This window comes from Natrix helvetica (genome assembly GCF_964273705.1).
Source record: "Natrix helvetica genome assembly, chromosome: 3".
Classification (NCBI taxonomy): domain Eukaryota; kingdom Metazoa; phylum Chordata; class Lepidosauria; order Squamata; family Natricidae; genus Natrix; species Natrix helvetica.
Window position 1 is genome coordinate 116,898,294 of NC_138549.1, and position 26,949 is coordinate 116,925,242.

The 26,949-nt window shown below is 36.2% G+C and overlaps 2 protein-coding genes across 3 annotated transcripts in view; one reads left to right on the forward strand and one right to left on the reverse strand.

Moving 5' to 3' along the window:
- Positions 1 to 423: 423 nt before the first annotated feature.
- KIF2C (kinesin family member 2C) lies at positions 424 to 26,679 on the forward strand. 2 transcript variants are annotated; one of them, XM_081946333.1, is made up of 21 exons: positions 424 to 619; positions 2,045 to 2,139; positions 4,329 to 4,433; positions 7,315 to 7,360; positions 9,156 to 9,278; positions 10,293 to 10,409; positions 10,881 to 10,981; positions 11,908 to 12,003; positions 13,063 to 13,117; positions 13,588 to 13,750; positions 16,110 to 16,200; positions 16,933 to 16,996; positions 17,297 to 17,388; positions 17,932 to 18,074; positions 20,415 to 20,619; positions 20,807 to 20,917; positions 21,351 to 21,418; positions 21,987 to 22,095; positions 22,181 to 22,291; positions 22,507 to 22,621; positions 24,920 to 26,679. In XM_081946333.1, the coding sequence occupies exons 1-21, from the start codon at positions 556 to 558 to the stop codon at positions 24,997 to 24,999; spliced, it is 2,154 nt and encodes a 717-aa protein (XP_081802459.1). In that variant the 5' UTR covers positions 424 to 555; the 3' UTR covers positions 25,000 to 26,679. The 2 variants fall into 2 exon arrangements, with proteins under 2 accessions (XP_081802459.1, XP_081802460.1); XM_081946334.1 differs by having other exon boundaries at positions 426 to 619; positions 22,184 to 22,291.
- The window catches only part of ARMH1 (armadillo like helical domain containing 1), a 31,576-nt gene continuing 31,243 nt past the window's right edge, over positions 26,617 to 26,949 (reverse strand). The window contains exon 14 of the mRNA XM_081946339.1: positions 26,617 to 26,750. Within this exon, the coding sequence (XP_081802465.1) occupies positions 26,680 to 26,750 (71 nt within the window). The 3' untranslated portion in view covers positions 26,617 to 26,679. The remainder of the gene's footprint in view (positions 26,751 to 26,949) is intronic.

The window sequence follows — 26,949 nt, forward strand, 5'->3', positions numbered from 1 at the left end:
GGGGATAAGGACCAATAAAACATGAATAATATTGGTAAAACCCCGGACATTTCTATAAAGACCCCCAATATTTTAAAGTTACAGACCGCCAGCCATCAAATGCATCCCCCAGAATATAGATGACACGATTTATAAATACCACGAGAACAATTAAGTGATTTAATTTGTTAGGGCAAGGGTGCCCAAATTTGGCAACTATGCTGGCTGGAGAATTTTGGGAGTTGAAGTCCACAAGTCTTAAAGTTGCCAAGTTTGGGCACCGCTGCCCTGAGAAGGACTACCACTTCCTGTACTGTCTGCATCAGATTTGAATCGACTTTACCATCTTTCGCTCCCAAGCCTCTCTGGGAAATGTAGTTTTAAAGTGAACAACGCGAGGACTTCCCACTGCATGCTGGGAGATGTAGTTCTGCAAACGTCGAAGTCTCTGGACGGACGTCGTTTCCCGGCAGCCTTCTCGGCGCGCCCCATTCAAAGCGGCGGCAGTTGGTTGAGTGCTCTTGTGCGGTAGCGGTCTAGTCTGCAGGCGTCTTGAGATTTCTCTGGCAGTGTAGTATGGATTCCAACTTTTACAAGTGCCTTCAGCCTGGCTTATCGATTAATATTGAGCGGAGCAATGGTGAGTGCCGAGAGAAGAAAGGCGATTTGCTTCGGAGCGTCTTTTGCCTCCTTCCGTAGCCCTGGTGTTCTCTGGAGGCTCCACGAGATTAATGCTCAGTGCGTTATTATCGCTTTCCTGCAAGATTCACGTGTCTGTAATGCAGAAGGATGATGGCCGGGCTAAATTCCAGACTCTTTTCTCCTGTTCTTCGGGACAGAAGAGTTGTCAAAGAAGCAAGTTAAAGTCGGGCTAGCTAGCGGGGCTGAGTGTGTGCTGAGCAGTACCTCCATGTGGGCTCGCTCCTTGGTGCTTTTTTAGAACAGGAGTGGGGAACTGTGACCCTTTTAAGACTTGTGGACTTAAACTCCCAGAATTCCTGAGGCAGCATGGCTGTCTCAGGAATTCTGGGAGCTGAAGTCCACAAATAATTAAGGGGCCATAATTCCCCATCTCTGTTTTAGAGCTGAGTGCAAGGAAATTTCATTTCAATTGTGTGATAATTTCCACTGAAAATTTCAAGCTATTGGTTTCTCTCTCGCAGAACACACAACAATATGGCCTGTGGTAACATTGTTTAATATTCTTAATCTTTGGAGTGCATATTGTTTCAGCTGGAGATGATAGTGATATGGGTGCCCTGGATAATACTAGTAAATAACTGGCTTTTTCACAAGGAGAAAGCAGCAGATTAGTGTTCTAGATTTCAGGAGAACTGACTTAATAAGCCAATGGGTTAAAAATGGGAATGATTGATTCCATGGATAGGGATTCTGAGGGAAAATCCAATTTAGGAAGGTTGAGAAGTCACATGACTGCACTTTGGCCGTTTGGCATCTGATCAATATTTGCTATTTGTAGCACCCCGACCACAATTACAAATTTTTGGCCAGAAACTGATTTACTTCAATTTTTGATTTTAAAAAGGCAATTTTGGACTATCAATACATTTACTGATCATTGCAGAAAAGCTTGTAAAATGGGGCTTGGTCAAGTGGTGATATGTTTAATGACCAACATGACTTACGATCATCATTCTGGGCTGAATTATGGTTGTAAACCAAGGACTACCTATGCGGTATAATTAATTTTGCATATGTAAATTGGAAGCTCTTGTCAGAAGAGGAACATCCCTGTTTAAAAGCAGTTGGATTTTTTAAAGCATCCTGGCTTATAGAATTTTTATTCTAGAAGTAATGTTAGAGGGCTTGATTCAAGCCTTATAATCAGTTTCTAAAATTTCCAATGAAGATAATTGAAGAGGGAAAATATACCATGGAGCATCGTGTCTTTTAAGATTGTTACTCATAAGAGGGAAAATTATGATATAACATTAATACTTAAATTTTTTGGTTATGATAAAAAGTCAAGTATGAACTTGTAGGTCTGTGGTCACATCATATGTCTTAGATATATATATTTATATCTATAAGTATTTTCTTTTAGGTTCAGTCCATGGTGCAACTATCAAAAGTGTAAGTTTGGAAGAAATGACTGTATCTGTAGAATGGACAGAAAGCAACAGTATCAAAGGGAAAGAGGTGAGAATTTGAAAGTGTGATCTATGTATAAAACAGCACTTTTAAAGCTATTTAGCACACATTTCTTCCTTAATTCTGAGTTGAAGCCTGCCTTGAATCTTCTATAAAACAGGCTTATGTACAATTAGCAAGAAGACTCTAACTGGAAATAATAATTAAATATATGTTTCAAGGTTATTTTGTCCACAGGTATTCTTTTCCCATTTCATAATGGGGAGAGGTTTTTTTCATTCTTTTTGCTGAAGACCGACCAAATAGCAGTTTCCCTAAAAAATGTTGGCATTTTGTTATTGGAAATTTTAAATGGAAGTATATTTTAAGAAATCATATAAAAACAGTAGATTCCTAAGATTACTTAAAAGATAAGGCATAAAGGTTTATGTCAAATGAATTTAAGTACAGTATTCTATGCAGAGTATAAAGTCCTTAAAGAAATAGAGCAACAACTTCTAAAAGCCACGGATAGAGTCTCCAGAATTATTTCAAAAGTTGCCACCAAATTTATAATTTAAATTAAGAAAAAAAATTAAGCATGCTAAATGCCAATTTAGAAGTAAACTTTATATATCCCTATATACTTTCAAGAAAAATTGAGTAATTGTCATTATATTTATTTAGCAACATTTCAATATTTTCAGTTGGTCGTTTGACTCTGATAAGTACATAATATATCTGCTCATAATTAATGTAATAATTGTGTTGTAACTATACAGTGTTGTTATAAGCTGCCTGTATTTCATGTGCACTAAGTACTTCTCTCCCAGCACTACGTTATTTATTTTATTACACCTTTTAAAATATTTATCCCATAAATTTAAGTTGGTGAATCTACATAGTATTTCTTCTTCCTCTTCCTCACAAGGATAACCTTGTAGAGAAGGAGGGTTTAAAGTTACCCAGCCAACTTTCATGCCTAAAGCAGGACTACAATTCAGCCTCTTGGATTCTACTCTGGTGTTTTAGCCACTAGACCAAACTGACACTCACATGTAGGGCATTGTAATTAATGTGAAAGAAAATAGTAATTATTAAATTAAGTATATTTGCTTTAAATAGCAAAGAAGTGAAATCTGTATTTGTCTTGGCTACATTTACACATTGTTCTCTTCCTACTTGTTTAAGGAATGCATCACTAGCCCCTAGTGTGATTCCTTATCAGAAATAGATTCTCTTGCATATTAATGTATGAAGGCAACAAGAATAACTAGTTCTCTTATTTGCCCACTGTATATTCTCTAATTATTGTTGTATAGCTTCCCCTAACTGCTGTATGTCATATATCTATACATATATTTCCTGCTATATATAGCATGAAATACAGCAATATAGAAGGAAATCTAAAAGCAAAGGGTTGAATTAGTAAATTGGCTGTTTAGACTACAATTCTAATGTAGTAGTTGGGAATTGTTATACTTAATACGACAGGATTTATCATCAGGATAAACACAGCTGTGATTAAATTAAATATTGTGTAACATGCATATTAAATGAATAGATATAAATCTGCTTATTAATTTGATATAATGTACACATTAAAATCAGAACCTACTGCTTTGTTAAACAATGGCAATTTTTCAGAATCTGATAGAATACCCGTAGAAGCTGAATTGTTATGTGGAAACTAAGATTCGTGGGCTTGATTTAGGTGGCTTGCAGATCAAGAAAATGGCTGTTAGAATATTGCAGCAGTAGTAATAGGATTGTGATGTCATTCTAAGTTCAAGCATGTAGATTAAGTGGTCCTGACATTCACTGTACTTCTGTAAATCATAAAACTGTGAAGGAGAAGTTACCTGCAGAACTTTATTCTTTTTGTCTTGGATAGTGAATACCCTTTTTGTAATGTCAGTCTTTCTTAAAATTAATGTTTGGTGAGTAATAATACCTGCACTATCTTACAGTAAATATTAAGAAATTATTAGGATGTACTAAAATTTGAAGCATTTGTAGTCAATAGCTTTTTCACAATCTTTTGAAATATACTACCTCTCATAGAACTGAAAATGATATTGGTGGACAGGTTGATTAATGTCTTAATATTCAGTCACTGAAACAATAATTTTACATTGACTTTTAATTTGCTGTGCCGAGCAAATTATTGATTTGATTGAATTGATGATATTTGAGATTCATACTTAAGCATACTTTAGATTTTTCATTCTGTTTTGTGTGTTTTTTCCTATTTGAAGATTGACTTTGATGATGTGATAGCAATAAATCCAGAACTTTGTGCATCTGCAGTTGTTGCTGATGTAAAAGAGAGCATTCGAGTTCGGAACAATGTAACTACACAGGTATATTAATCTCAAGTTATTTCTTTGATTCTTGATTAAGTATCATATCTAAAATAGATAAATTTACATTATATATATGTGTGTTGTATTTGTACTGATAAATAAATAAAGGGAGACTAGTATAGATCTATTTCGAGCTAATTAGCTCTCATCAGCTAGCCAAACCCTTACTGGGATTTGAACCTGGGCTGTATTATATTTTAGGCAGGAGTCTTAGCCACTAAGCCACAGGCTCGCCTCCTTATCAGTTGAGCCAGGGAAATAGGTATGTATTTGTGTTACAACCCCTGGTATGCCTAAATATGGGAGGAAGGTCACTACTCCCTCTTTCTGTCCTTCAGCTCATCACAGAAGACCATGCAGGCAGAAAACCATATTTTTATTTTTAATGTTGCCTTTTTATATTTGTGTTGTATTTGTACTGATAAATAAATAAAGGGAGACTAGTATAGATCTATTTCGAGCTAATTAGCTCTCATCAGCTAGCCATACCCTTACTGGGATTTGAACCTGGGCTGTATTATATCTTAGGCAGGAGTCTTAGCCACTGTGGCTAAGAGCTGTTGATTTCCACAAACTCATTGTAATTGCAATATCCCAATTATTGCCAGAAGTATATGGGTCAGGTCAGTTTCTAATTGCTGATTTTTAAATTGGATTGTTATAGCACAATCTGATTTGGAAATTCATTTCAGAAAAAAAGCCTTTTAATGTATGTACAATAGACCATCAAATGTAGCCCAAATTGACAATCAATGGAAAATTGGTTGCAGTCAGAGATTTTATCATATGAAATCTTGGAATTTTTTGTAGTACAGTTGTATTAAATACTAAATACAGGTCAATACTTTTTGAGTACAAGATTTCTTAATGTATATCTTAATGATTGTTGCAGTGTGTAAACTACAGAGGCTTGGTTTGGGTAAAATGATCCAAAATGGGTGCCTTTTAATTTTACTAAAACCTCAGCATTATTGTAATATTTTAGCATATACAATCCATGACCAATTGACTCATTCTTTCACAGATATTCACTTACATCACTCCTGCACCTCCTGCACAGCCTCCTCAACCCTTGCTTTCCTTTCCTTTCATGCCTAAACCCGTTCAGTTCTCCACAAACCTTCCCCAGCCTGCACTGCACACCTGACACACAGACACACACACACAAAATCTCCTATGCTTGCCATGTCTCCTTTGCCACATCATCTTTATGCACGCACTCACACCCCGCATACCTTCCCCAAACCATGCTGAAACATCGCCCTCCTGTGCAACTTCCCAACCTGATTGGCACCTCTTCCACCCTCCTGCGCATCCTGCCCAACCTGTGTGGTATCTCTTGCACATCCTTGTACACCCTCATTTATTTGCACAACACCTCTCTTGTATCCTTATGCAATCATCATGACCCCATGTGGTACCTCTTGTGTCCTCTCCTCAGCCCTGAATACTTGGCAGCAGCCACTTACCTCCCTGGCAGTCTGGAACTTCTAAATTCCTGCCAGTTTCCTCATTGATTTTGTTGTTGAAAAGCTCCTATGGAGCATTGGAAATGCTGATCGCATGACCACAGCAATACAACGGTGCTGAAGCACCTACAATTTTGCCAAATTTCAATCCCATGGGAGTCATGGGTCCCGGATTTTGGGTGCAGTCTTTTGGGTGCACTTTTAAGTTAGCCCATTTAAAGCACATTGATTCAAAAATTGATGTATTGTTTCACCAAATTGAAGGTTACAAACAGGCAAACAGAGATTTAGAAGTACATTGGCGCCCAAAACATACACTTAAATCGTAACCCTAGTAAATAAAAAGTACCTTTTCACAAATAAGCAAAACATGTTTTACATCTGATAGTACATTTGGAATACTATTTTTGTTTTGCCAAATGTGTGGAAAGAAAATAAATTAGCTGGATAAATTTTTACTCGTCTTCAAGAAATCATGATTTGTTCAGGAAAGTTTAAATATTTAATTAAATCTTGACAAAGTGAATTGGCAAACATTTTTTGTAATTATAAAGTACCTACTGTAGTTAAATTTAGGAATATTGGAAGGAGAATTTTTTATCAGAACAGTCTACTAATTACTTTCTACATCAACACTTTATTTAGTTTTAGTTTTTGTATTTATCCCAAAATGATATAAAAGTGGCCTGTGTGTACTAATTTCCAGTTTAGACTTCTCCTAAAGAGCAGCTGTTGATTAAATTAAAATATAAGCCATCTAGTATAATGTTAGATAGTTTAGAGACAAAGAATAAAAAGACAGACTCTGAACAGTTAATAAATCTAATTTATTATTAGCTCTGTAGATAAGTAATATCAATAAGCATTTATACTGGTATTCAGTGTATTTTGTAAAGACAATCTGGGGCCTCCTTAGATGTTGCAGACCCTGTAGCTTGCCATATTGGCTGCTTTATTCCGCCTGGCTAGAAATTTATCTAAATGATATGGAGAGCACCGTATTCCATTCAATTATTTTTTTATCAGCCGTCTTATTCATTTAGATTACATTCAATTGTTTTGAAAGTTTCCGATCTATCTTCAGGACATAAATACTTTTTTTCTTATGTTCAAGATCATGTACTTCAGTCATCAAGTTTCTTAGCTGTAGTAGGTGATAAAGGAATTCTATGCAGGCTCGGAATTTCATACAGTTGGCTGAATGGACCCGTGGAAAAATAGTTTGCACTCTTTCCTCTTCTCCCACAATCAACTTCTTCACAACCAACATAAAAACATCACCCAGGAAAACAATTTTTCAAGGGAGTAATTTTCATTCTTGGTGTGTTTTCCATGTGTTTTCAGCAACACTCACTCACATACCCACACACTTCTGTTATTTATTAAATTGTAACCTTTTTTAATTTTAGAGACAAAATCGCAGAACACTTTCAAAAATACCTGGTCCCAGAGAAGGTAAAAATATTTTAATTGCCATAAGTATTACAAATAGTTCCATAGTCCATAGCCGTCTGTCCTGAAAATGATTTCCTGAACCTAGTCATGTGGCACATGATCAGTAATAATAAAATATGTAAGCCCCTTAAATTAAGAGTTTTATTGCAATTTCAACATCTAAAAAATGTGTGCACATTAATTCTCTGTGCATACTCAAGATTTTTTTGAGAAGTTCTGTATAGCTATGTCCATATTCAAGAAAGGATTTGGACAAGTATTTTACGTTTAGGATTTTCCTCAGTTTTCACAACTGCAATTTAGTATGACAGCAACAATGTCACTCCTGCTGAATACGTGTAATAATATGATTGTTCAGAACTACTGAAACCATTGTTATATTTTCTTATTAAACTGTAATTTATTTTTCTTAAGAGCTCAAATATTCTAAAGATACAATGCAGAACAATTAATCTTTTCAACAAATGATCAATGCCCAAATTCATATCCCTTGAGCAAATCTCCACTTGCTTAGGAGGATTTTCCTCCTGCTTTATACCTATATAACAGTGGTTCTCAACCTTCCCAATGCCGCGACCCTTTAATACAGTTCCTCATGTTGTGGTGACCCCCAACCATAAAATTGGTGGTTCCTAAGACCATCTAAAATATGTGTTTTCCGATGGTCTTAGGCGACCTCTGTGAAAGGGTCGTTCGACCCCCAAAGGGGTCCCGACCCACAGGTTGAGAACCACTGCTCTATAATATGTCAGCAGTGTTTGTTTTGCTGATGAAACAGCCCAGTTAAACCATCCAATTAAATAATAGTGATATTTTGTTTCTACTACATCTACCACATCTTACATGAAGTAAGTGTGGAATTATTTGTCAAAATAGCATGTTACTCTAGACTTGAAAAGTTCTGTGTAATCCATCCTTCTCTGCATTAAGAGACACTGTATAATAACAGGAACATAAGTGCAAAAAATGAACAGTGAACCTTGAATGAGGAAGGAATTGATTTTTTTTCTTATCAAAAAGGCTGGTAAATGAACAGCATTATAAAATGATGATCAGAATACTAAAGTTGAACGGTTAATTTTAGCAAAAGAGTTTATCTATCTGTGACTCTTGTGATATAATATGAACATAAGAAACAAGGAAAATTGTGTTTAGGAATTCCCCATTGATTTGACCTTGATCAAAGATTAATTCCATTTTGCCTCTCTCACACCCCCACCAACTCCCACACAGCATGATAACCCTTAAGAGTATTTTATGGCTCTTGAACTTCAGCTACGACCAGTTATTGTTTTCAGGCATTAAGTTCAGGACTTTTGGTCATTTTTTAAATCTTTAGTTGATTAACCTTCTCATATTTCTGACTGGTGTTTTAATGTACGTACGGTGTATTTCATAGAAAGCCATGTTTTCAATGCTCATAATTAACTTGTTATTGGAACATTTTAAGTAGAAAAGTAGTTTTTTGAATAGTTAAATGCACTTTTAGTAATAGAATAATATGTGTGTTTCTGAGACTTACAATTGTTGATTATGGAACTTCAGATGCCAGTGCTCAGTTTGATTCAAGAACAAATCCAGTAAAAATGACTTGTAGGCAAATTCAATTGTTTCACATTTTTGCACACATGCATAGTAATTTGTTATTTGAATAGTGAGTATATGTTAGATTGTTTAGATCCCATTGAAATCAACTATATCCTCCCTCTTAAATTTGCTTCATTAAATCAATTTCTATCTTGGATGCATTCTATTAAGTTGCTTCCTAACAATATTTTATTCTTACTTTGCTCAGCACCGAGGTTCCAAAGTAGCAAAATGTCAGTCATAGCAGAATTACCAAACAGTCCTCTAGAAAATGATATGGAGGTAGAAACTTCTGCTTCTGTACCAGCTCGAAGCCAATCAGCTCTTCCTGGTGAGTTTGGATTAGTATAACATAATCTCACTATATACTTAATTTATGCAAGTAAACTGGAGAAAATTATTGCTCACTTCTCAATATTGAAATACCTTATAAATCAGTACTTTTGAATGCTCCCCTGAATATTTGAAAATGAATTGACATTTTAATCTAATGCCAACTCTGTTTACATTGTAATTGCAAAACTAAACATTTGCTTCTATTGTCTTGATCGGATATTTTATATCAAGTAGTTTGGCATAATTTTGTTTGTCACTGGAAGGCTGCAGAACGCTGTTACAACTATACAATTGGTTTAGTAAAATGGCAGTTTCATTTGTCTTCCTAATTTGAATCCTATAGTTTGGTGTCTAACTTTTATAGCCAACTAGCCAAATGCTAGTCTTCAGTGATTTGGGCCTGACATCTTATATCCAGGATGTAAACTCATTACTCTCTGAATCTCTATGACAGATGTCATGTGTTGGATACTCATTATTTCATGCAGAATCACAAATGCCAAAACATAAACTCATGAGTATGTGTATGCATAAATGCACACACATATGCAAATATATACATTACAATCTTGTGATATTGAACAAGGACACAGTTATTTCAGGATTTTTTTGGGGGGGAAAAAAATCAAACTTTAGGTTTTTAACATGTTGAATCTATGAGTGCCATTAGGTGTCACTTTGGTTCAGAAGAATGTTGAAAAAAATATGGGGAAAATATATAAATAAAAATGGTACCACAAGATTATTTTGGACTAAATTCTAGTGACATTAAATAAATGCTTAAGTACCATTCGGTTAATATTTTTTCCTACAAAGATGGCAGAGGAAAATTATTTTGATAAATTAATTAAATTCTAGATATCAATTTGACAATGAGTCAAGGGAGAAATTGGAGGCCTTTTAGGAGTTAATTTTTAGTTTCCTCTGAATTAAATGTTATAACTCACTGTGTTATTTTTTTTATGCTACCTTGGCTATTGTTTTAACCAGTAGATTTTTTCTTCAACAGTTGTACGACCTCGAACGAGAAGTAATTATTCAGATAGATATAGTATACAACCAAATGATAATGAAGTGACAGAAGAAAATCCACAGTCTCTCAGAATCGTATCTGCTGCCATTCAAGGTAGAATAATGTTCAGGTTTACTTCATAATTCCTTAATTCTGTCTCTTTAGTGAACCGTATTCAATCTGACGGAGATATTCTGTTACTGTCTTCTTTATGGAGTTGGTAAATTGATAATCAAGTATGTTAATTCAAGCTTAGCTTTAAGTTGGATTGATTTTACCAGTCAAAATGAAAAACAAATTCAGCCCTGAAATTTGGGGTATTACCTCACATATTTGAAATATACTCACTTGACCAATTCAGTCTGGTAGTAGTAAGTGGGGCTACTGGTCATGCTGTATGAATATATAAATTTTAACCTGCATATCCTATATTATAAGTTAATTAGTATTATTAACTGATATTTTACTTAAGGTTAATAAAATGGTAAATTTTTCAGTTATTCAGGCCATCCTGAAAATGTATAGATAGAAGAGCAGATTTGAATTTAGTTTGTTTTTTGTCAGTAATAATATTGCTTTCTCTAGCTCGGAGGAAATCTAATATTGTAAAGGAAATGGAAAAAATGAAAAATAAGAGGGAAGAGAAAAAGGCCCAGTTTTCTGAAATAAGAAACAGACGTGCACAGGTAAAAATATGTTGCTTAATTCTCCAATTAAATGTTCTACTTGATGTTTCATTTAACAGCTGAATGCTGTCAGTGTCTCGGGTAACATAAAACATTTTGGCCTTCATGCGAAATATTTTGTGTTTCATGCATATTTTCAATAAAAAATAATTCTGCTTTCAGTGATTAATGTCCAGTAATATAGTTCCACCAACAGAAGTAGTTGCAACTGACAACATATTCCCTATCTATAAGGAAGTAGTATTTAGTGTTGTCAAGTGAAGAATTCAGTTGAGTTCAATTCAGTTCAATTAAATCCACCACCATACAGCATCAGAATTAATGTGACAGGGGAAATATAGAAAAGCAAATTAAGCAAAAATTCCAGATAGAGGTTTTCTATTGTATTATCTGGACTGTAGTCTTCTTTATAAAAACTATATCAGATAATAAGTCAGTCTGCTTGTACAAATGAGAAAGCAGATGCTGCTGAAACCCAGTTCTCATTAAACAGTTTGGCTAATCATAAGCATTGCTTAGAATGACAATGCACCACCATCTGGAAGGCCAGGACATTGTAGACCTTGGCCTAAAGTAGAATTTTTCAACACTGGCAACTTGGATTTCAACTCCTAGAATTTCACAACCAGCACAACCATTGCTGAGAATTCTGGAAGATGAAGGCCACCCATCTGGAAGCTGTCAAAGTTGGGAAATGGCTGATCTAAAGTAGTCAGCATTCCCAGACAGCAACATACATCAGGCATAAACCTTTTTCCAGAAGTATAGCCAGTACAGTGTAAAAAAAACCTCTCAAATGTTCCAAAAAGTACTATAGAATGTTCTATTCCCTCTATTTTCAAATTAGCACTTCATATAGTTAGGGGGGGGGGGGGGGAGTGGTCCTTGGTTGTCACTAATTCAAAACCACCTATTTTATCTTACAGGAATTTGACAGTAATTGTCCAAATTGGGATTTTGCACGAATGGTTAAAGAATACCGAAAGACTATTAATTGCCAATCTTTATCAATGAATGATCCAGTAAGTAAAGATATGTAAACTATCTTAAATGTCTTTATTATTCATAGGCTAGACTTACAAATAATTAATTTAAAGAGGAAAAATTAGCAATTTAAGTTTCACTAGATGTAGGAGATGACCAGACTGAGCCCAAGAGAAGGGTCAAATGTCATTAGTCCCTTTGTGCCCACAAGAGATCTAACTTCAGCCCACCTTCAATTCCTTTCTATTCATAACTCCTGCTAATTTCCCTTGACCATTAGTAGTTCAGATTCTTGTAGAGAGCTTAAGCTTGCAATAAATCTTTATACTCATTTGAACTGCCTGATTCCTGGTTTCACCAGCACTTAACATTAGTACTATTTTTGATTTTCTTTACAATATATTCTTATCTGCTTTGCCCAGATAAGTATTTGTAATTTTGGTTGCTCTATTACATATTTGTAGGAGTAGGGGAAACTAACAGAACTGTTATATTCCGCATTCCTCAGATTTAAATTCCAGAAAAAAATTCTTGAGCATATATTATCTAATGCTATGATAATACATAGGGAGTTTTTTTAGATTTCATGATGTTTTGAAAGAACTAATTTCATTTTTAAGTTAAAATCATTATTTCATTGACACTACTGTTTTCAATCTCTATTCATAATAATAATGAAATGTTTTTATCCTGCTTTTTTATATAAAACTCAAGGCAGTGAACATACCTTATATTCCTGCTTATTTTTCCCCACAACAACCTTGAGGTTCACATTTTGTGGTCATGTGCAGTTCTTAACAGTCTTTTCTGATGAGCTTTTTTATGCTTTTTGTTCTTAAAACGTGCATGGATTCTGGGGTGCCACCTGTGTCTGCATGTGTGTGTGTGTTTATCAAAAAAGTCAAGATGATGGCCACAACTACATAATCAAAACCCTAGCTCTTTTTGATGTGTGTCATAAAAAGATGGCAGACACAGTTGTGCCTGCAATCTTAGCTTTTTTGATACTCCCTTTCTTCACGTGGACAACCCTGAGGGGTTAGTGAGAAAAGTTGTCTGACCTTATCCCTTAATGCAATCTGCAATCTTCTTTTAAGATAGAAGAGCATAGAATTTGTGTCTGTGTGAGAAAACGACCCTTAAATAAGCAAGGTAAGATGACATTCAGTACTTAGCAATTCACATTTCAATTCACTATTGTTCCTCATAATGGATTCTTTGTTTCTTCAGCTATTATGTGTTGGAAGCTAGCTGAGTTAAAATATCATTTTAGAGCAATTTCAAGCGAAAATGGAAAACCAGGGAAGAATACATTTCAGAAGAATACATTATAGACCTTTTGAACAAACCTTGGGGGTACAGTGGACAGGAGTTATAATTGATCACATCTAATTTTAATTATCCTATCACTTTTGAACTGAAACAAATTTCTTTGTTTAAATCTTTTTCTTACACTTCCCATAGCAATCACAGTTTTGCCCCAAATATTCTGTACTAAGGCTATTAATCTTCTGCAACAATAATCATGCACACTATTGTCTTCCTAGCGTGTTTAAATGCTTGTGGAGTTCACAGAGTCCTATTCCATGGAACTTTTTTTCTACTTTTTTCCTTGTAAACAGAACTTGGAAAGAAGGAATGTGATATAATCACTATTGTTAGCAAGAACAGCATCCTGGTGCATGAACCAAAGATGAAGGTGGATCTGACAAAATATCTTGAAAACCAGCCTTTTCGATTTGACTACTCGTTTGATGAAAAAGCCACCAATGAGATGGTTTACTGGTAATGCACATTTTTTTCTCCTGGCAGAACAGCGACACTTTGCAAAGTTAATACTGAGGATTACATCATACCTGATGCTTTCTGGGTGCTATGCTGCCAAAGTGACTTGGTGGAATAAAAAGTTTGCTCTTTGTATTTGCTATTATAGCTGTTCCTAGCATTGCACTCTTCTGGAGAGCTCTGATGTTATTCTTGGGAATTGTTGGAGCCACTCCCCCCAACTTAGGAGTCACAGCCCTTGAGTACTTCTACTACCCCTGGAACCATTTTAATATTTTCTTTCCATGTTCTCTCTAGTTCTTCCATCAGGCCCTTCTCCACAACCTTCTCCAGCTTCACATACTCCTTCCTTACATTGCTGTCCCTTGGCACTGCTATAATCTACCACCACTGCTATCTTCTGGTCTTTGCCTTTTACCACAGTGACTGCTTGATTGGCCAGTACCTGCCTGTTTGTCTGGATTGGGAAATGCCACTGGATCTTAGCCCTGTGATTCTCCACAACCTTCTGTGGAATCTCCAATCCGGATAAGTCTAGCCCATTAACTGTGCAGATGCTCCTATACACAATGCCAGCTACTTGGTTGTGCTATTCAATGTATGCTGTTCCTACCTGCATCATACATCTTACCACTATGTATTGCAGTATCTCTGAGATCTCTGTGCATAGTCTTCACCTTGGATCCTACTTAGTGGTAGACTCCTGCTTTTATGGATCTTAGTACTTTGTGCTGTCTTTCTTTGTTAGTCAGTCTGGGTGGAAACCTGCTTCTAGCAGCTGCTTCATCTATGCTACTAGTCATTCATGCACTCCTATTCATTTCTTTAGCCAATAAGTGCGGATCATATCTGGGCCAGGTGTTGTCCAGCACTTCATGTGCCTGATTTGCTGTTGACTCTCTGCTATCGTGATGGTTTCTGTTCTGGGAAACCTGCTTTCAGTTCCTGCAGCCACTCTGCACTTGTGTCAGTGTCGTCTCTTTCTCCCTTATTTTTTGTAGTAGTATTCATTTTCTGCTATGGGTGGCTCAGCTATTACTGTGTTGTTGCATTGCAGTTGGGAGTACACTTCGGATGGTTCTTTAAAGGTCTCTACTTCTCTAGTGTACCTCCTTAGCCAGTGCTGTGAGCCTTTGCTTAGCAGTCTCTAGGGCCTCAGATGGAGTCAGTCCCTTGAACTTTTTCAGTAGCTGAGTCTTATCCTTAATCTTAACTCCTTCTATAATTCCATCTGCTGACTATCCTCTCTCTGAGTTGTCTTAATCTTAGCCTCTAACATCATTTTTTGGTGGGTGGAGGAAGTATGCACTGCCGTTATTTTTGATTGTGTAGCTAGGATAAACAGCAGCTGTAGTGTATATCGGTTTATTGGTTTGAGTTATGGTAGTAGTGGGAATTATTGTGAGGGATCTATTGGCATCTTTACCTGATTGGGCAAGTACCTTGCTCTTATGTACATTTAATCTGGAAACTGTTAGTATTTTTATTGTTTTAATTTTTTAAATTGTAATTTTATATAGTGTCCAAATTTTGATAGGTGACCATGGGGTTGTTGCAATGGTCAGGAGAAAAATGGTCATAAGTCACTTTTTTCAGTGCTGTCAGGACTACGTAAATATATACATATTTATTATGTGGGCTTTGCTGACATGGGCTTTGTTGGTAAGCATAATAGAAATGTTGCCTTTATACTCTCATACACGAAAGACATCCAGATTAAACCTCTCAAATACCTGAAACTTTTGCAGCATGCAGCTACTTCAATGCTTTGAAGAGGGATGTTTCACCTGTGTTACTGTGTTTGTAAAGTTTTGTAAACATTTTTAATGTTTCCGCAGCTGCATTTTGCAATAATTTTATTTTCTGGAATTATAGAACAAAACTTCCCATTAAAATACAACCAATGTCTTTCTTTCCATATTCATGCTTTGAAATAGAGATAGAGCTGTTTTAAATGCTTCTTTCGAAGTGTTAGAAATTAATCTCCCATGGATCCATGGGCAAACCAATGTTTCTTGAATTCTCCTTTTTTTTTTGGCCCATTGGAGGATAGTGAAAATTATACATGCTTAGTAGAGGATGTCTCTGGCAATGGACCTCACTTTGCTTAGAAGGAAATTCTGCTCTTCAATGTGCTATCTTACTTTCTGTGTACAACAATAGCATTTGAGTTTTTACCCAAACAACTATAATTACAGTGTTGACCTTTGTGTACTTCTGATCCTGAAAATGTCTAGAATTTTGATCTGTTGTCAATATTTTATTGACCACAGATATAATTGCTGCTGATAATATTTTACAGATTGCTTTTTATAGTTTCACTGATTGATGTTTTCTATTTGTCATTATGCTTGGTCAGGTTTGCTGCTAGACCACTTGTGCACACTGTTTTTGAAGGAGGGAAAGCTACATGTTTTGCCTATGGCCAAACTGGTAGTGGAAAAACTCATGTGAGTGTTGGCTTCTGTTATAATTTTAAATTCCATTTCCCTGAATTAGTTAATAACTTGAATCAAACAGAAGTAGTCTAAGCTACTTCTAAATGGTTATCTGAAAAATTCTTAAAAACATGCTACCTTTACAGTAGTTTATAAGAGTGCTACCCTGATGAAATTGGAAATTCATCATATTTGCTTTTAATTTTGAAAATGGAATGCTTGATTTGTATGCTCCCCCCCCCAGATAATTTGTAGATGAACAATAAAATATTTTATTTTAGCTTGCTAAAATTTGTTTGAAGTTAGTAGAATTAAGGAGGGTTAGCCTGCTCTAATTTCAGTCCATAGTGTATTGGTGTGGGAGGGGGAGCAGATTTTTATAAATGGAAAACCAAATACATTTGGAATTATTTATTAATCTATTATCCCTTTGCAGTAGTCCTGTAGTATGATTAGTACTAGTAGCATTTTTAGTAGTAGTATGTTTATGTATATAACAAAGCTTCTATTTCAAGATATAAAGAAACTTTTGAAATTGACTGAAATTTGCAAATTTGAAACATGCTTTCATTTATCTCTTTATAGAAAAGTAAGTGTAAGAGTACTTTTTGAACAAGTTATTAGGTTGGTTAATATCGGCAATAATTAAATTTGAATCTGTTTGCAAATAATCAAAAGTGGCAGATAATGAGATTCCTGTTTAACTGTTAAGATCTTGTCTTCTAATATATGTTCCCTTTTTAGACCATGGGAGGAGACTTCTCTGGAAAAGTACAGAAGGCTGCAAAAGGAATATACGCTTTTGCATGTATGTACTATCACAATTTGAATATTTTAAAATCATTTAAATCAATATTTTAAAATTATTTAAATCAGTAACTTTGGTCAGCCTGCTTCTTCCCCTCAATATTAAGTCTTGGACACAATGTCCACAATTCCTATGAAAGTTATTGCCATATTAATTTCTAATATGATGGAGGGAGAGCTATTAAATATATGGGGAGTACCATCTCAAGTGAATGTAATTAAATTTTAATTAAAATAAATTTAGTTTTCTCTTGGTCCAACTATGTTTTTTTGAGTATTCTTGTTTTCTTTCTCTTACTAGCACAGGATGTATTTCTCCTTCAGAATCAGCCACGATATAGGGCCCAAGGCCTAGACATATATGTGACCTTCTTTGAGATATATAATGGAAAGGTGAGGCCATGTATGTGTTATTCATGAGTGCAAAAAAAGGACTTTATATAAAGTCCTATATAAAGTCCTTTGTATAAAATGTATTGCTGGTAGGGAATGGAAGGGATTGATAGTTCTCTTGGCTTGGATAAATTGGCAAACTCATTTGGAACTTCTGCATATCTTGCTTGCTCTTTGGTCCTTCTGTATTAGCCAATTAAATGTGGATTGCTTTTATCACAGTGTTGTTAACTTAGTATAAGTAGAGACCTTTCGAACATCTGAATATAATTTTGTCTAACTATAACTGAATATGAAGATCCATGCTCATGCTGGATATTTGAATAACAATCATTATTACACAGGGAATGAATCATTATTATAAGAAAGGAATTAAGATAGCTTTTGGGTTTAACAATACTGTTCAAGCTACATGTTACAAAAAAAATGGTTGCTGCACAAAGCACAGAAGAGATTTGGGCTCTTCTTAAGTGCTTCAGTTTGTACATTTCAATGTCTTCATTTTAATACTTACTTGAATTAGTTTGTTTTGTCTTATTTCAGTTATTTGATCTTTTAAACAAAAAAGCAAAACTGCGGGTGCTGGAGGATGGCAAACAACAGGTCCAGGTTGTTGGCCTACAAGAAATACGTGTGAATTGTGCTGAGGATGTTATCCGAATGATTGAAGTAGGAAGCACCTGCAGGTTAGTTGTTTTTGGGGCCATGTTTTAGCTTAGCATCTATAGTGTTCTCTTAACGTGTCCAGTTCTATTGGGGAGGAGGGAGTATTATATAAGAGACATGGTGGCACAGTGGTTAGAAACCAGTATTGCAGGCTAATTCTGCTGACTGCCAGGAGTTTGAGCCTGATTGGCTGAAGGTTGACTCAGCCTTCCATCTTTCTGAAGTTGGTAAAATGAGGACCCAGATTATTGGGGGACAATATGCTGACTCTGTAAACTGTTTAGAGGGCTGTGAAGTGGTATATATCGTGTTTTTCGGAGTATAAGACGCACCGGAGTATAAGATGCACCGGAGTATAAGATGCACCAAGGTTTTGAAGAGGCAAATCTTTTTTAAAAAGTAGGTAGATAGATAGAGGGAGAGAGGGGGGGGGGGAGAGAGAAAAATACAGTAGGTAGGTAGGTAGAGAGAGTAGTTAGATAGGTAGGTAGATAAAGGGGGATAGAGAGAGAGAGAGAGAAATAGAGAGAGAGAAATAGAGAGAAAGAGTGTAGGTAAGTAGGTAGAGGGATAGAGAGAGAGAAATAGAAAGAGGTACAGTAGAAAGGTAGGGAGAGAGAGAGAGAGAAAGGGAGGAGGTAGTTGGTAGGTAGAGGGATAGAGAGAGAGAAATACAGTAGATCGGCGGGTGTTTCTGCTGGCACAGCACTTGATCAATGTAATTCTCATCAATCAGTTAAAGGGCTTTCCAAAAGGGGGGAAAAAGTTTTTTCACTCTGCAAACCTCTCCAAAATAGCCCGTTTTTCACGAAAACGGGCCTGTTTTTTTTTTTTCAAAAAAAGGCATGAATAGCCTTGCCGGGGTGGGGGTGGGGCGCTTGCAGAATGCTCCTGAGCAGGTGGGGAGGGCAAAAATGGCCCATTTTTCACTCATTTCTGCCCTGCCCAGCCCCCAGGAGCTCTCTGAAAGCCTCCATAAGGCTCTGCACGGCCATTTTGGGGAAGGGGGCGGGGTTTCAGGAGGCAAAAAATGCTGTATTCGATGTATAAGACGCACCCAGATTTTCAGCCTCTTTTTTGAGGAAAAAAGGTGCGTCTTATACTCCGAAAAATACAGTAAGTGCTATTGCTATTCTTGCACTTCGTAATTGTAGAGACTGGGTTTGGCACAATTCTTAAGTTCTAAGTGTTAAGATATCCTATAGTATAGGTATGTTTTCGTTACAGAATGAAAAGAAACTTTGCTCCAAAGAAACAATTGGCATCAAATTCTATCTAAAACATTTTAGCTGTTTTTATACATTTTTAAAAATCTAATAATATTCTGATCATTAGAAAAAACAATTCTGAAAGAAAGATGAAAAGAATTAAGGAAATTAAAGAAGATAATCAAGAGAAGGCATTTTATCATGGAGGATATAGAAGCGTCACTTTGAATAGCAAAATACCTTTTGTAATCATTATGCAGATTAGTGACCTTCATGATATGCTAGCATTTTAATACTTAAGCTTGGAAATGGGAACACTAATTGAAATATGTTAGATAAGATGGGCCCAAATTATGGGAAGAAAGATAAAGCATGCAGGACACTCAGTGCCTTTTTTAAAATCAGAGATTGGTATTATTTGCACTAATATTATAAGGGAAATTGTGAAAAAGCAGCTATACTTCATTGAATTACTTTAGAATAGTGATGGAGACAAGCCATTGTCGCTTCCTGTCCATTTGAATTAAAAATAAGGAGAATGGGAACATTCTTAATGCCTAGAAGATGCTCTGACTGCCTGCCAGACCCAGAAATTGAGAGGACTGTACTTTGACCAGTTAGGACAGTGATGGCAAATCTATGGTACGCACGCTGTCCCCCCAGGTCAGATCTCCATGGTGTTTCTTTTGTGAGCTTCTGTTTCCCTGCAAACAATGAAACAGAAGCTCATGAAAGAAAAAGATCTGACCTCTTGCTGTGCTGCTGGTGTTGGGATGGCCCGGCTTCCGCTTTCCAACAGCCAGCTGGTGTTCGGGTCTCTGCTATGCATGCGTGCAAGTCAACGCATGTTTGCGCATGCACACCTTTCCGTTTGGGCATTTACACATGTGCAGTTTGGGCACTCGATGTCAAAAGGTTTGACATCACTGAGTTAAGACAAGGCCCTTCCAACTTTAAAAGTGAAAATTAAAAGTCAATTAAATTCTATATCCGTTGTCCCTTGCCTCTCTGACTGCTGTTTGGCCATAGCATCTGGTTGGCTACACCACAGCATGGTGATAATGATGAAAATATTTTGCTTGATAAGACTAACCAAACCATACTGTCTTCTACTGACATATCATGTAATTAGTAATTCTATTATCATTATAGGACATCTGGACATACGTTTGCCAATTCCAGTTCCTCTCGATCGCATGCTTGCTTTCAAATTATTCTGCGTAAAAAAGGAAAGCTTCATGGCAAGTTCTCCTTGGTGGATTTAGCTGGCAATGAGAGGGGTGCTGATACCTCTAGTGCTGATCGTCAGACACGGATGGAAGCAGCAGAAATAAACAAAAGCTTGCTGGCACTAAAGGTACAGACTAGAACATAATACTAGCATTGTAGTGTATGACTGGCCTCAGTAAGAGCAAAAGTCTTATTGTCCTGTTGCCTAGATAATGTCAGATCTAAGTGGCCACAATCTTTCTTTGCTACAGGTTGCTTATGGCTCTGAACTCATGGGCAAATGATTATCCTTGCTCCTTTCCCCCACCTTTTAGGAATGTATTCGTGCTTTAGGTCAAAATAAACAGCATACACCTTTTCGGGAAAGTAAACTTACTCAGGTGCTGAGGGATTCTTTCATTGGAACAAATTCCAGAACTTGCATGGTAAGTCAGTCCAATTCATCTCACAGGGTTGCTTTGTGGGGAATACAGGAGGAGGAAGGAGTATTAGGTATGTTCATCAGTTTGAGTTACTTACGAAAATAATAAAGGCGAGACAAACATCTTTAAAAAAACGTTGTGTAGGAGGTCTTATGATCTTAATACAAAACTATTGTGTGGTTTCATCAATCTATATGTATTGATTTACACTTTTGGAAAAGTTTTTTAAACGATGTTAGTCTGGACATATTTGATGGGAAAAGTTACAAGTTTGTGAACCCTAAATTCTGAGTAACTATTCTAAAAAAAAAATCTACAAAAGTTTAAATGCTTCATTATAAATAAGACCAAGAAAGCAGAGGTGACAGTACAAGCAGGTAGATTAGCAAAAGGTAAGAGCCGAGTGCAAGCTGGCAATAATTTTGCTTCCTTTTAGATTGCAATGATTTCCCCAGGCATGAGTTCCTGTGAATATACTCTAAATACCTTGCGATATGCTGATAGGTGAGTGATATCTGCATTTGCAAATCTCATCATATCTTGGGGACAAAATGGGAAAAGAAATTTAGGGTTTTTTTTTAAGATTGCTATTTCTAAATTGTTTCAGTTGCTAATGTGGTTCTCTCACATGAACCAATTTAGAAATGGCAAACTCTGTGCTGAGTTTCTAATACAAACAAATTGGGTTTTTTTTCCCCTTGCACAAAAAGCAATCTATCAAAATGTCAAAAATCCCCTTCAATGTAGACATGTCTCAGTAACAACTTAATTTCAGGAAGTACTTGCTGTATCAGCAAAAGAAGAAACAACTGATTATCAGGACTGTTTGTAGTCAAATTTACAAAGGAAGGAAAGCCTAATCCAGTTATTCCCTGCATCAGATAGAAATTTTTCATTTTGCTCACTTCATGTTGCCCTAATTGGAAGAAATGGGTACAGGCTGTTTCTTTATATGAAACAAAAGCTGAAGTACTAGTCCTGTGCTTCTTTATCTGTGTTATGTATCAAGATGTCTTGAGTTCTTTATTTCAACAGTTGGACTTGTATTGAAATCCTTCTGCTCTTTTTCCAGAGTGAAGGGACTTCCTAGGAATGGAATAGCTGGTGAGGCACAAAACTGTATGGAAACAGAGTGTGAAGAGTTTGAAATTAGCAGAGAAGAATCGGACCATATTCTTGAAGTATGTATATGCATAGCTTAAGACCAATTTATTTAGGTAAAACAGGACTTGGTGCAAGTGTGCTAATATTTTTCCTTGTGAATAGCAGCTTTCCGAAGATGAGCTGTCTCCTCATCTGTCCAGCTTTCGTGATGCTCTCACCCGGATTAGTGAATTGGAAGAGAAAGCAGTAGAAGAACTTAAGGAAATCAGGGAGGTATAACAAGGTTCTGTTTTCTAAAGTGACTAATATTTTGAGGTATTATGCTGTAGATAATAAAATAATGCTTATGTCTGTGAAATGATGCTTATCAACAAGAAAACCTCAAATATTCTTGCTAATTTGGCAGATATTTTCATTGGTTTTTGTCAATTCAGTAAATGTTTTATCTCACAAAGCCCTCCCAATTTTCTTATAAATTCTGCATTCAGAAAATGAACGATCTCCTGGACATTGCGGAACAACCAGATTATGACCTAGAGGCCTTTGTGTATCAAACCCAATGCTTCATAAATGAAGGATCCAAAAGGTTCCTTGGTCTGAAAGGTACAAATGTTGCATTTAAATTCATCTTGAGCTATTAATTTAGCTTTACTACTAAGTTTTGCAAATTGCATTCTAAACCCTGTAGAATAATTTGTGACTGATTCTTCAGTACCCCACGGACCACAAAATGCCAGGCCCCCATTCTCCACCTTCTCCCAGAGAACCCATGCCCGATGGACATTTTCTAACTATGTCATCCTCTGCTGTTCCCTTCTCCCTTTGCCTTCAATCTTTCCCAACATCAGGTCTTTTCCAGTGAATCCTCTCTTCTCAAAGTATTTGAGCTTCAGTATCTGTCCTTCCAAAGAACAGTCGGAGTTAATTTTCTTTAGGATTGTGGAATAATGCAGAGATGCAATTGCTATAGAGCAGGGGTGTCAAACTTGCATTACATCATCATATATTGCGACTTCCCCCCTTTGCTAAAATGGAGGTGGGCATGGTCATCACTTGATGCATCCAGCCTGCAGGCCGTGAGTTTGACAACCCTTCTATAGACAAATTAGCCCTTGTAATTACAAATTGGGAAAGACGGAGTACCCTAAGCTTTTCTGGGAAAGTAAGGAGAGCATATTTTTTCTTCTGATTTACCAAGAGAATGTGCCCATCAGAATTTTCCTACCTAGGCTGAGTGTGACACAGTACAAGGCAAGCCAGAAACTTTCCAGCACAATACAAGGGAAGATAGTTTTTTGTGATATCATTGTTACTTTCCCCCCCTTTTAAAGTATATAATCGGATTGATCCTGGGGGTTCTATTGAGCATGGCTCTTGAATTAGTCTTCAGTTTCCAATTTAGGAAATGGAAGATTTGGAAGCTGTTATTCTCCTTTGCTAACATTTGCAGTTAAGGCAGGGACTTTATAAGATCTATAATGCCTGGGAGATATTCTGCTACCCCCCCCCCCCCCCCACTCCCTGTAGTTCAAAATAGGATGGACACGTGGCATTGAATCTCCCTTTTTAATGCATGCAGAAATTTTGGTGCTGAATCTCAGCATATGCTGTTGAGAAACAATTTCTATTCTTCCCCTTTTGGTGAGAGGTAGAAAATAGCTTAATAAACCTTCTTATAAAGCAGGTCCTGAGGCAGTCCCCTGTTGTCCTTGACTCTTACACTCTCCCAACCAGAACACTAAGCTGATGCTCTTGCATGAACAGTAGGAAAAGTATCAGGCTATGATGGTCCAGAAATTATTTTATGTGTTTAAAAGTAGCTCTTATGGAGAATCTTGAAATGGCTTGAGTAAAAATACTATTTTCAAGATAGGCATAGGATCAACAAATATAAGAATGAAAGATAGAATTGATAATAAAAGTGATGGCCTTCTGCCAAATTTAGGGAAGAAGTTAAGTTATCATGAAATGAAAGAAGAGTTTTAAATTGGAAAGAATACTGAGCTTCATCTGTGTATTAGCTGCTCTGCATACAAAGTGCAGCTGACTTTACTCCCCTCCCCCCCAGTCATTACAAAAGATAAACTGGGTATAAAATGAGGACCCAGATTCTTGGGGTCAATATGCTGATTCTGTTAACCACTTAGAGAGTGTGAAGCAGTATATAAATCCAAATACTATTGCTATTGTTATCTAACACCTGAAAAAGTAGAAGCAATTAAAATATTTCCCCCATAAACTAATGAGAAACATGCTACAGTGCCTGTGAGAGTCATTCTAGCACCGAGGTGCACTCTATTTCAGATGTATAGGGAAGAGCAGCATTCTCATTTCCATTTGTCCCAGTCAAATTACCGTCTTTTTCAGAGTATAAGATGCACTCTTTTCCCTCAAAAAAAAAAAGAGGCTGAAAATCTGGGTGCATCTTATACACTGAATACAGCATTTTTTGCCTCCCGAAACTCTGCCTCCTTCACCAAAATGACCGTGCATAGCGTTTAGAAGGCTTTCAAAGAGCTCCTGGGGGCTGGGGAGGGCAGAAATGAGCGAAAAACGGCCCATTTTTTGCCCCAGCCCCCAGCAGCACTCTATACGCTTCCTAAAGGCTATTCATGCCCTTTTGGGGGGGAGGGGGAATTGGGCCCGTTTTGGGGAGGTTTGCAAGAGTGCAAAAACTTTTTTTTTTAAATTTTCCTTTTCAAAACCTTGCTGCGTCTTATACTCCGGTGCATCTTATACTCCGAAAAATACGGTAATGTTTCGATTGAATGAAACTCCATGTGGGCCACATGGGGGGGGGGGGGGTTATTATTAATAGAAAGGAAGCAGCTTTTTCTGAATTCTCTTACAATCTGGACTTCACTTTGACTTGCCTGTTTTCTCCTTTTTCACTTTCCACAGAGAATCTAGATGAACTAACGCTAGCCATGCAAATGGAAGAGCAAGCCAGCAAGCACCTGAATCAACGTCACCTTCAATAACTGCCCACCTGTTAAATGAACCTTTGCCCCCCTTTATTTGTCTGTCACTTATTTGGTTGGCAATTAATGCATTTTAAAAGCAAACAGATAATCCAGCCTATTTGCTTTGAGTGGGTCTTTTAAACCTGATGCAGGAAAGGGACAGCTCACGGACAAAATTTCTAGGACTTTCCCCCCCTCTATTATAGTACTGAAAGCTGCATAAGGGGGCCTTATTAGTGTTACTTGTTAAGCGTGTGCATATTTCTAGTGTATATAGAATCTTTGACTAAATATTTTTTATGTTTCCACTGTGCAAACTAGTGGATTTTAAACTGGATTTGCTGTCCTTAACATAGAAAAAGTAAGTGAAACTGTTAAATAAATTTTTCTCTATTCATTAACTTCTGCCTTGCAAAGCACTACGGCATTTTCTTTAGCTCTCTAGTTTGTTCCGATCTTTTCACTTTGAGTGAAGAATCCAATTGGATGAGTAGATGGAGTTGTGCTACTGGATGACATTTCTTTTTAAATCAGCAAATTTTGCTGTTCTTTTCAGATAGTTATTGTCTAAAAATGATTGTCACAAGTAGGGCTACTGAAGGATTCACAGAATTTTAAAAATGCAATTTAACAGTGTCGTTGATTGGAACGTTAAGATATGGTGCTCTGAATACTGTAATAGATGAATGGATCACATAGCAAGAATATAAACCATTGTTCTAAATATAAATTTCTGGAAACTGATAGCCCTAAGTATGTGCGGTTGCATCTAAAATCAAAGATTTTAAGATAGAAACCTTTATTAAACCACAGTTTTACTTTTAAAAAATCTTGTTTTGCTACTGAAAAATAAATAATTATATATTTAATAATTAAGTTTACAATAATTTTCAGACCAAATAAATGAACTTTATGAATTTGGGGACAATTTCAGAGTAGACAGCTATATTCCAGTTGTTAAATTGTAACTACTAGTTTCATTCCAATTGGAATAATAAAATAATTTAAAACATTTAGTCAACAGGTCACTCTACCTATTGTGCATTAGGGTTGGCTTTTAGCAAAAACATGTATGTATAGTTGGAAAGATTATGTTCTTGGTGATACAGGCTATAAGAGAATGCATCAGAAGGTATGTATTCAGGTGAGTATTTAAGCAAATAAATTAATTTGAAAGTAAGTATAATCTTGAAGAACAAATCAAATTCAACAATTCAATGTAATTTTATTTAACATAGATATTCCGTTTCCTCTTTTAGAGTATAGGTTAGTTGTACAAGGAGCTGTTCCACATTAATATATAATTCATATTGATATGAATTAGAGTTGGGCTATGAAACTGGCAAAAAAATATCCAATGGTAAAAACCATTTTTGTTCCTTAAATTTTCCTGAGTTTTATCTCCTTCAGTGGTATTGAACCGTTGCTATTTGTTGTGAGATTACAGGAACTGTAGTTTAGTATAATCTGTGTACCGCAACAGATAGAAAACTAGTCAAGTAATTATCTAGTCAATGAAAATAGAAATCACCTGTCCCAATGTCGCAAATGGCACACAGTTTGCACTGCAGTTATATAGTCCTCCATATTTTCTTCACAGGGATACATGAAAAGATTTTGAAAAGGTACTTTGTGCAAAGGGTGCAGAAAAATGGAGAGAAGATTAAAATCAACAATAAACCTAATACTTGAATGTAATTAAGCAAGTGGCTCAGATAACATTTCACTGTCTTCAGAGTGCCATTCTTCTTCAGGGCTTGGTTCTGTCTCTAGTTTGAGGAGAAAAATACTTTCAGTTAAAAAAAAACACAATTTAGTCTTGAATCTATTACTGAAGCATTGAACTAATTTTAAGCATGTATGTATATGCATACCGATATATACACATGAACATGGTTTAGCTCAGATCACAATATTGGTGCTGCAGAAATTAAATAATCAAATGACTGGAGACCAGTTTATTTTGCA